General features: G+C 30.7%; 1 protein-coding gene across 1 annotated transcript; it reads right to left on the reverse strand.

The window, feature by feature from the left end:
• Window positions 1-8174: 8174 nt before the first annotated feature.
• Window positions 8175-10694, reverse strand: LOC142319984 (SCAN domain-containing protein 3-like). The gene is made up of 3 exons (XM_075357663.1): window positions 10118-10694; window positions 9802-10036; window positions 8175-8385 (listed from the first exon to the last, which is right to left on the reverse strand). The coding sequence occupies exons 1-3, from the start codon at window positions 10692-10694 to the stop codon at window positions 8175-8177; spliced, it is 1023 nt and encodes a 340-aa protein (XP_075213778.1).
• Between the last annotated feature and the right edge of the window lie 1089 nt (window positions 10695-11783).

The following is an 11783-nucleotide window of genomic DNA, read 5'->3' on the forward strand; positions in this document are numbered from 1 at the left end:
CGTAGTCAAGGGCGATCTGCCAGGTTTTTCAGGCTGGAGGAAGTTTTTCGTTGGTGAAAGTAAATCCGCCGTACTGTGCAGGAAGTCTTTAGATAGGGTCTTCATACGGCAACCCTCTGACACTCATCACGTCGTTGTCAAGCTTGCCGTGGATGGTCTGGACCTAGTTGTTGTGAGTTTGTACTTTCAGTACAGGGATCCCACCGAACAGCATTTGGAAAAATGGGATAGAATTGTTAGGCTGATAGCTGGTCGTCCAATTCTTATAGGTGTTGATGCGAATGCCAAATCGCCTCTTTGGCACAGTGGAATCACGGATCGCCTTCAATAACTTGTGGTAGCCCTCTGCCTTGTTTCGACTTCAGCAGCGTGGGTGCACACTAAATGAGATTAGAAGTCTCACGAATTGTTTCAGCGACAGAACCGTTGTCCTTCGTGACGGCGGCTCGGAAGTAGAAAAGTCCTTGTCAAAAGCTTGTCCACAGGGCAGTGTTTTAGATCCACTTGTCTGAGTCGTTGAGTTCGACTCTCTCATGCGGTTGCGGATGCCTATTGGCTGCCGCATTGTGACTTATGCCGACGAAGGGTTGCTGCTGGTCGACGGCAACTCGCGTGCCGAGATAGAGCTCAGAGCAACACAGGCATGCAAGGTTCTTCATAAGATGATTGTGATGATTGATGATGATGGTCTTCAGCATAAGATGATTTTCAGTGCGGAGAAAACCACTATGATGTTTCTTAAAGGACGTCTAGCCGTGACCCGTCACCGGCGGGTCGTGATGGACGGCCTTCCAATTAGGTATGTCACCGATCAGAAATATGTGGGTGTCATCCTTGATGAGAGGCATCAATTCAAGGAGCACCTTCAGTTTGTCGCACGGAAGGCTTCTTTCAAAGAAGCCTTACCTTACCTTACCTTATTTGATGTTAGTAGAGTCATCCATCCCGATTGGGGGTTGAATTATCGTACCATGCTTATTCTTTACAAAGGTGTCTGTGAGGCCATAATATTGTACGCCCGTCTGGGCTCATCGTTTACAATTCCAATGCTACAGGGACATTCTATTGCGAACCCAGCGTCTTCTATTGTTAGCTGTCGTCGGTAGCTACAAAACTGTCTCGAGAGAAGCAGTCTCTGTGATTGCCGGCATAAAACCCATTGACATTCTAGCTACGAAACGTAGCAAGCGGTATGTTTCTAATAAGAGAGGCCTTCTTACTTCCGGGCATATGCGAGAGATTGAAGACCAAGGTTTTGACTCTTGCCAAGTTAGGTGGAACGATTTTTCTACTGGTCGATACATGTATGGTATATTTCCAAATGTTAGGGAGCTGGGAGCAATTAGATGGGTCTCCCCCAATCTGTACTCAATTCCTTTCGGGACTTGGTGCATTTAGGAGTAGTTTGGCTAGGTTTGGTTTTGCTGATTCGGACTTGTTCCCGGACTGTAGGGTCGATTACACTGCGGACAATGTCCTTTATGTTTGTCCACGGTACGAGGCTGAACGTGCCAGAGCTGTTAGGGAGCTCGAGAGAGTGAATTCCTTTCTTAATCTGCGAGTCAACTGGAAATGGAGCCCAAATATTTTACTAAAAATTTTAATTTTTCTAGCATTTATATTCAAACTTATTGAACATAATAAATAAATATTTGGTTAAGGGCGTCGACTAGGACAAAACATCTTTTAGTAAGAATTCAGTTTTTTCTCAATTATACTTTGAATACTGCATAATTAAGTCACTCGTATTCAAAACCTTATGGCATCAATTTTAAATAAAAATATATCATGGGTAAAACCGGAAAACTTTGCCGGCTTTTAAATTTTTGCAAATGCTATTTTATTTACGGCCTGCTGATTAAAAAGTTGTAAAGATATATGTGTAGGTTAAACCTAATTTCGTTGTTTTATTATATTACAAATAATTACTTTTTTTTTTATAAAAAAAAGAATTACTAAATTATTATTTTTTAAATCGCTTAGTTATTTTTGTAACATGATATCACAAATTAAGATATCAAACTTTACATATAAACGGATTAATTCTAGAACAGGTAGTCAATTAATGAGCAATTTAACCAAGAAATCGTTTTCATTGGTCGCGTGATAGAGGATATTACTGAGCAATCGTCCTCCGATCGGCAACACGATGTAGAAGACACGCGCTGTGCATTCTGATGAGGCAAGAAAGAAATAACAGAGTAGATAAAGAAAGAGCTAAAAAATAACTCTCGATTACGTGGGCCAAATCGGAAGCATTTTCTATTACGGGAATGATCTCTCATCGTTAAAAACTGCTATTTGATTGTATAAATACGATTAGCATTATTCAAATGGCCGAGGTTCGTATAGCCGTGTCGATTACAATAAAATACTCTTCTCGTTTACTATCTATAATGAAATCGACACCTCTTTTTAATTTGGTTCTGGAACTGCTTCCTTAATAGGGCGTGCTTTTACAAACATACATGGTTATAATCTTATTGAATTTATAACGGCGAGATTATATCTGATCACAAATAAATCATAGCATTGTTTTTAATAGAACTACGAAATTAATTATTTTTACTCAAGATCATTTCTTTACCTCGGATAGCAGGTGGCTATATTTTTATTACGTGTTGCATTTACTTGCATTATGAATTTTTTTTTATTAACCGCTATAGACCGCTTTATAACTTTTGTTTTGTCTTAGTGTGTTTTCTCTTTTTCCAATATTTCTTCGAATTTTTTCTTTCGACCACTGAATTTAAATTTATGGGTTTTTTAGTTTCTGTCTTGGAAACCTTCAAATATTTAAAAGTTTTTTCTTAAATATTTCCCTATACTAGATTTTTTCTTCAGGGATCTGTTTTTCTCTCAAGTCTTTTGTGACTTCTGAGAACCAAGTTAATTCAAATTTTCTGTTTTTAAAGAATTCGATTATTTTCTTTGTCGTTTTATTTTTGTCCATAACAAATCTTTCAATGGACATTGAAAGATGTCCATAAAATGTTAACTTTGTTACTTTGTACCAAATCGAAAAAACGTATAGTATTTTTATATATTTCGGAATTATTTTTTATTCTGCAGGTTTCGTCTTCTTTTGCGGGTACTAAAATTTTACTTAAATTCTTCTTTCTTTTGTTTCTAATTTTTTATTTTCCCTTTTTTAATTAGGTTTGAACATTCCGACGCATAAAGATTTTCCCACAATTACTGAGTTATAATGACATACTTGGTGTTTATGGAAAGGTATTTTAATTGTAGATTCATTTAGTTATTCCGTGTGTTTTTTCTTTATTCGTAATGTATTATAATTCATTCTGTCTACTAAATATTAAAATCTTTTAACTCTAGTTTATTCCAAAGTTTGAGTTTAATGAATTCTGTGCATTTTTTATTTTTCACGAACTTAGTTTTTTCTGTGGAGATTTATAGTACGGTTTTTCCTTATTTACTTATTGAGGAGATTAAGTTGAATTTCTGCTGATTCTATGTTTTGGATTAGAAATGGCAAAATCATCCTCGAAAGCTAATCGGTTGATCGTGTTTTCATTACTAGAATTACGGGACGGATTTCTAATTTATCTAATTGAAGATTCTAAAGTTTAATTATTTTTTTAAAACCATTTTGAAAAGAAAATCGGTGATAGGACGGTCGTTTCCTTTTTTGATTTTTTCTAAATTTTAAAAAAAATATTAGATCTTAATTGTGAAATAAATACGGTTAAAATTTTCTTAAGTTAATTTTGTGATTTAATGATCAATTCCGAATACTTCCAGGATATGAAATAAAGTTTTTTCTGGCTACCGAATCATTTCGATTTGAAAACAAATCAGTTTGAATTTTTTCTTTGGTATCGGACAAAGGACATCACGATATCCCTACTTTTTTTTAGTAAATTATAATTTTTTTGCTTTGCTGAATAACGTTCTATCAAATTGGGCCTACTTATTGAAGTAAATAATTAATGCCCAAGTTACAAAAGACTGAATAGTCCCAAAAAGAGACTGAATAGTACCTGTACTGAAAATATCAATTTTTAAACATTAATTTTCAAGGCTGAAAATCCAGTTTATCTAGTATTAATGTAGATGACTTGGGAACTAAAAAAAAGGGGTCCCGTGGTAAACGTCTAAGGAATTTATAATTTGTAAACGTTTTATCATTTTTGATATTTTATCTGTTTTTCAGGTTGCAGCTGTTATTAAAAATGTTTATATGAGACAACCGACTGTCAAGCAAGGGATTCAAATGCATCCCAATTTTAAAAAACTTTTTTAGCAGTTATATTCTAATTACAATAAAATTTTGATAATAAAAACGTCATTTGAAACAGGGAGCCGACTGGGACCCAAAATTTTTTATTAAGAATTTTTATGTTTTTCTTAATTGTACTTTTAATACTGTATATTTTTAAGGTAAAAACATTATTTGATCAACTTGATAAGGGATCAAATCGAATTCAAATATTTTTACTCAACATTCTGATCTTTCCCACAATTGCTCTTAAATATTCCTTAATTAAGTCATTAATATTTAAAAACATTGTTGCAAACTTGAAATAAAAATATGTCAAGGATAAATCTGGGAAAGATATGCAACAAGTTGTCAGCTATTTTTTAAATTTTGCATTGTCTTCTTAAAATCAAAATTGAAAAGGTATGATTCTATTAATTTTGTTTTTTTTAAATAGGCTTTTTTAAAAAACAAAAGTTAATCTTTGAATTAAATATGATTTAAGATTTTTTATGGAGCAAAAATAAATAGTCTGTAAATTCCTTATGAAAAATTATTAGTTTATATGAATAATTATTAAAAATCAAGAGTGTTTGAACTATTTTCATGCAATTGAGAAGTTTCTGTTTAGAAACAGAACATATAGAAAAGAATTGTTTGAGTATCAAAATATTTTGGTTATTGTTTCTTGAAATGTACTTTAAAATTTCTTTATTATCTTGGTAGTTTTAACTGAGCCTTGGAAGTAAAACTATATCTGAGATTTATGACAGGAGGGAGTTTATGGGAGTCTACATCCTCACCAAATGTAAGAAGTACCCTTTTGTGATTCAGATTATCGGAACCCAGAGTTTATTGTAATTAGGTTTACTACTGATTTCCCTAAGTAAGGATTTCATTATTTATTTAACCGTGATAAATAGTTGTAAGCCATTTCTCAAACGATACGGAAGAACTTTTTTCATGACTGAACAGATTGATATGACTTCATATTCCTAAGGATAAATATGTATGTATTTTCTGATAAAGATTGCACTAGATTTTTCTACAAATAAGCAAGGATGTCATTTTAAGCACTTTGTGTAAGGTAAATCGATCAAAATCTGTAACTCATTAAATAAATTTTATGTTTATATTTATGAATGTGCAATCTTTGCTAAAAATAACAGCTATTTATTTTTAAAAATATAACAATCTCAGATTTTATCAAACCAGACACAGAATTATTTTCATGTAACTTAACACATTGGATTACAAGAAAGAGCCATATTATGCATATATTGTCATTTTAATAAATTACCAAACCACTTAAAACTCTTCCTACCAGTTTATTTAAAATATAATGAAACAATTTTCTTTTATAGAAATAAGATTACTCCATTGATACATTTTTAAATAATGTTAATTAAAAAATTTATAGGAAAGCTTGAATTTTTGTATCTCATTTCATGTGTATATATAATTAATATGCTCAAACAATTTTCATTAACACCCTCTGAATTTAAATTATTTTGTAATTATTTGTTATCTTAATTATTATTATATATTTACCTCAATATTATTTCATTTATATTTATGTATTAAATAATTAAAATGATTTTTAATGATATATATTTTTTTATTTTTATTATTAACAGTATATTCTGTGATGCTTCTCTGATCAATGCTTTATCCTGAATTTCCCTTAATTCATCTAGGGAGTTCCGTTTTGCATATGTGGAGAAGTATATCCACTAATTTCTGACATGATACATATGTATATATATAGATAATATTATCATGCACTGATCAGAATAAATGATTTATTTAATTTATTTATATAATATTATTATTTATTTACGTTATTTATCTATATTAAACAGTAATGTAGGAGACTAGATCACTGGTGGTTCTTAAAATTATTTCCTAGTGTATGCCATTTGGAAAGTATTATGCTCTTGAAGAGTGAAAGAATTTCTCAAATTGGTCATGTAGTTCCAAAAATTATCCCAGATAAACAAATAATCTTTTCCTTTTCGTATAATGGTATGGAAGTACAATGTATTAAACCATGCTTTTATTTTGAGTGTCATCTTATACATATATCAAATAGTAAATAAAAATAGTGCTTTGGTGATCTGATGAATAAATGATTGCAGTACTATTTTTGGCATCTTTTTATTTTAGATCATTGAATGTTAAATTTCTCTAAAATATATGAATTAAGTTTAAATATTACATAACAAAGTTAACATTTTGTCCAGACAAGTTAGGAAATTTGTTTTTCATTACGTTGCCCTAGAAAAAGATCTTATAAAGAGTGGTGGACTCATTTTTACTGCACGCACACTGTTAGATTGTGTCTTAATGGTTATTACATAAAACAGACTACAACAGTGTACCTATTTTTTTTACTTCCTTGTACGAAGTAAAGGAAGCATTGTGATCGTGAACAATTTCAGTTTCCAGATTTCACTAGAAGTATCCATTTTGACTATCCCTGAATCAATTTTGACTATTTTCAGCTTGACATTTGTACGTACATATGTATGTATCTCGCATAACTCAAAAACAATTAGCCGTAGGATGTTGAAATTTGGGATTTAGAACTGTTGTATTATCAAGTTGTGCACCTCCCCTTTTGATTGCAATCGACTAAGCCAAAAGTATAAAAAAAAGCCCAAAATCCCAAAGAATTTTGATTTTGGACTTTTTCTTAACTGGAGTAATAAACCCTTATTGAGAACTTTTTAACAATATATCATAAATATTACTTATTTTCTTTGGTTCCAGAGTTATAGCCAAATGAAAGTTTAATTAATGAAATATTTGGATCTTACAAGGGAAAAGCACATTGGTTCAAATCTGACTTCATTTCCTTTTTTTTAATTTAAATATATTGATTCATTAATAATTATTAATCTCTCATTATAAAAAAATGTTTACGTTGAATAATTCAATAACAAAAAAAAAAAAGAAAAATTATCATAACTTTTTATTGAAAAAAAATTGTATGATCTTTTCATTTAAAAAAAATGTGTAAATATAATTTAATAGGTGTACAAGGAAGTCATGTGTTTATCTAAATCAGATTTTTTCTTTCTGTTTAGCCTCCAGAACCACCATAAGGTATTAGTTCATTACTTCAGATGATGAATGAGGGTGATAAATGTAAATTAATTGAGTCTTGTACAGTCTCAGGTTGACTATTCCTGAGATGTGTGGTTAATTGAAACCCAGCCACCAAATAACACTGGCATCCATGAACTAGTATTCAAATCCATACAAAAGTAACTGCCTTTAGTAGAATTTGAACCTTAGAACCCTCAACTTTGAAGTCAGCTAATTTGCAATGACGAGTTCATCACTATATCAACCAGTGGGTTACAACAGACTAACTGTAACTAATTGCAATAAATAAAATATTTATTTGTTATGTATATTCAATTAATATTGTACACTGATATGTTAATTTTTATTTCTTTGAATTAATGATTAATGATCTATGTTACAGAATAATTAAAATATAATGTGATATTAAAAAGTCTATGTTTAGACATAAATAAATTAAACTATGTTTAATGAGATATATAAGTGGTGTTTATGAAAATAATAATAAATATCATTTAATAAAGAATTAAATTAGAAATGACTTAACAGTTTTGAAATACAACATTTAAGGAAAATTCTGTAGCAGTGTATTTGCCAGAAGAAGAGATATATATATATATATATATATATATATATATATATACATTCGAATGAACTTATAAACATCGCAATTTTTACAATATTATGTCTTTTTTTATTTAACCTCCAGGCCCACCATTAGGTATTGCTTCAGATGATGAGATGAATGATTTGTAGCGTGTGTGAAAATGCCATACCTGACTGGGATTCAAACCCGGGACCTCCGGGTTTTGCCAACAGCCATACCATGTTGAATACGCTGGTTCTCGTCTGATCACCGATATTAAACAATATTATGTCTATTGCACTTTTTTATGACAAGCACAGAAAATGATGCATCAGACTGACTGTATTCTTTAAAAGATGCATTTGTACAAACGAGGGCCAGGTGAGCAATTATTTCTTCTTCAGATTTACATCGGTTGCATTGTGGGCTTTCTGCAGCTCCCATTTGGGTCAGGCTTTTGTTGCAGACACCATGATTTGTGCGAATCCTGTTAATTAAAAAAATGTGATTAAAAATTTTACCAATCATATCATTCTTATAAATGTGTAACTCAACAATTTGAATTAACTGAAAATATTTTTTTCAATTCATCATTTATACAGTTACAGTTTAATTTTATAGTGTAGTTTTACTTATATTTGTAGTTCATAACTAAACATTTATTCATAATGTTCTGCCATTAAGGCAGGTCCTGTCATGACTGCTGCTCTCCACCTTGTTCTATCCTTTACTAACCTCTTTATTTCCACATATTTTCCCTTTTCCATGATCCCATTTATCATTTGAAATCTCTTCCTTCCTCCTCCTTTCCTTCCATTCACCAAGCCTTCTACTACATCCACTAATAAATACCTTCTTCTCATACAATGTCCTAGCCCAGTGGTTCTCAACCTTTTTTCTGCTGCGGCACATTTTAAACGATTTTGAAATTTGGCGGCACATAAAGAAAAAAATAAAAACTATTGTCTTATTACAACACACTGAATAAATATAGTTTATGACAAATTGTTAAATATGCAAATTAAACTAATACATACTACAAAATAACTAAACTTTATTACGTGATTAAATTAAAAGCTAATAATTAAAATATTTTTAATGCGAAATTTGAGCTTGATGTTTTTTGATAATTTCATTTATATTTGGTCGTAAAAATGACAATGCTACTCTCATATCGTCTTCTACATTTAACAATCTTGATCCTTTTTTTAGTTTTAATGTTGGCTAATGCTGAAAATCCGAATTCACACAAATAAGATGTGGAAAATTGTAATAAAATGTATAAAGCTTTTTTGGCTATGATTGGATACTCGCATCTGATGTTAATCCACAATGAATTAATTGATTCTTCTGAATGTTTTAAAATTAAATCTCGATTACTGGAAAGCAAAATAAGTTCTTCCTCTTCATTCAAAGTTAAGTCAAATACAGAAGTGTCCGTAATGAGAAATGGATTACGAACCCAATCAAATTTCTTAATATCTAATTTTGGGAAATAATGAACAATTCTCTCCTCTAACGCTGTCAAATGATCAAGAACAATTACTTTAATTGTTTTATAACTGTCTTTAGGGACTGACTCAAACTTTTCTAAATTGCCTTCTTGAGCTTTATTTTTCCATAAAGTTATTTGTTTTTTGAGTCCCACCAGTTATCGGTTGAGTTTAAGATATTTTCATTAGGCCCTTGCATACTTGAATTGATGTTGTTAAAAATAACAAAAATGTCTGATAAGTAAGCCAGTTTAGTGCACCATATTTTATCTTCCAACAGTTTTACACATTCATGATTTTTATTTTGTTCAAAAAAAATTTTTATTTCATCTTTTAATTTCAGAACACGAGATAAAACTTTTCCTCTGGTCAACCATCTTACTTCTGTATGGAGTAATAAAGATTCGTACTTGGCTTCCATTGCTTGGCATAATTCTTTAAATAATCTACTTTTTAATGGTCTAGATTTGATATAATTAACCATTTTTACACATTGTTCCAGAACTAGTTTTAAATCTGATGGCAAAAATTTTGTTACAAGTGCTTCTCGATGCAAAAAACAATGGGTAACTAATATATTTTCATTTAATTCTTTAACATGTGCAACAAATCCTTTTATATGTCCAGTCATAGCTTGAGCACCATCTATGCAAATTCCAATACATGTCTTCCAAGAAACTTTAATTTCTTCTAAATATGAATTGATTACATTAAAAATATGTTTACCAGTTGTAAAATCAGATAACTCTCGACAACATAAAAATTGATTAATAATATCATTTTCGTGAATAAACCTAACAAATGCAATTAATTGAGAATTTCCTGTAATATCGGTTGTTTCATCTATTTGTATAGCAAAATTCGAATTTGCAAGAGTTTTTGCAGTATTCTGCTCAATATTTTCAGATAAGTCTTTTATCCTGCGATGTATTGTATCATTTGAAAGGGGTATTTTGGAAATTTCAATATCAGCAGATCCACCAATCATTGTTTTAACAATTTTACGACACGCAGGTAATATAATTTCTTCTGCCAAATTATGAGGCTTTAATTTTACTGCAATCAATTCAGCGATTTCATAAGAAGCGACTTGAGCCTTTTCAGACACACATAATTGTTTTTTAAAATTTTTTCCTTGCTTTAGTTTTGATGATAAATAACTTTCAAAGTAGCTTTTCTCCTTTGTTGAAAGCGAAGGATGGTTAGTCACCAAGTGACGTTGAAGTTTGCTAGGAACCATAGCACTGTTTGATAATTTAAAACCACATATTACACACTCGGGAACAACTATGTCATTTTCCATTGACGAGGTAAATCCAAATTTAAAAAAAATAATCATTATATTTCCGAGGGACAACGTACTTTTTTGAGAAAGGTGTATATTTACTTGTTTCGGGGGTTGGTTCATTAACTTGGTCGTGAACGTCATCATTATCTCTATTTTCATCATTACACTTTTTTCTTTTTATCCATTTGTCCATTTTTAGAAGGGTCTGAAAAAATAAAAAAAAATATTGTCGAAAAATTAAAAAAAAATGGTTCAAATATAACATTTGAATTTATAATTATCAAAATTATGCAATAACTTGTAATTTATGAATATGGAAAATTTAACCTTTCTGAAATTGTATAACTTTCACTCAAATACAATTTTCCGTAAATAAAAATTAAATTTTATGTGAATAAATGCGGACACTGTATGCGTGCAGCAATTCAGCACATAAGCTCGGGATTTTTTGAGAGATGTGTGCACAGAGAACGTATTCAATCACAGTAGTATTTCGTAGAGTGCGATAAAAACAAAAAGGAAACGTTGTAAATCAATGGATATGTGTACTGCAAAGTTAATAAGTTTACAAATTTATAATTTGAAACTATATGCAAATTAATTAATAAAAAAACCGAATAATAACGTTTGCTAATTTTAACAAAATAAAAGGTGCAGTAACTACTATGCAACACCTTGTAAATTCCAACTATCACTAAAACAACACGTTTATACGCAGAAATGACAAGCGTGCGCCAACTGAAGACAATTCCTATTGCTATGCATGCCACTTCATCACAATTCGGCACTAAGAAAAAACGCCTTGCAAAGTAAATAATAAAATAATTTTTTTTTGTGGATTTAAATATATATTCATGTTAAATATATTTTTATTTTTTTTAAATAATTTTTTAATATTAACATTATTATATATTTACAAAATTTGGCGGCACACTTTTAAAATTTGGCGGCACACAAAAGTGCCGCGGCACAGGGGTTGAGAATCACTGTCCTAGCCAGTTCCTTTCCCCATATTCAATCACATTTACCACTTTCCTGTTCTCTCCAATTCTCCTTAATACTTCTTCATTTGTTACATGGTCTTGCCATTTGAAATTGTTCATT

This window comes from Lycorma delicatula, chromosome 2 (genome assembly GCF_047948215.1).
Source record: "Lycorma delicatula isolate Av1 chromosome 2, ASM4794821v1, whole genome shotgun sequence".
Classification (NCBI taxonomy): domain Eukaryota; kingdom Metazoa; phylum Arthropoda; class Insecta; order Hemiptera; family Fulgoridae; genus Lycorma; species Lycorma delicatula.

What these genes read in the sequence shown, in the direction of transcription:
- LOC142319984 (XM_075357663.1), bottom strand. Translation starts at nt 10,694, where the DNA reads ATGGAAAATGACATAGTTGTTCCCGAGTGTGTAATATGTGGTTTTAAA. An exon ending in GTTATCTGATTTTACAACTG is followed by an intron (nt 10,037 to 10,117) that starts GTAAACATATTT and finishes GAATTTGCATAG; the next exon opens with ATGGTGCTCAAGCTATGACT. An exon ending in TGCCAAGCAATGGAAGCCAA is followed by an intron (nt 8,386 to 9,801) that starts GTACGAATCTTT and finishes TTTAATTAACAG; the next exon opens with GATTCGCACAAATCATGGTG.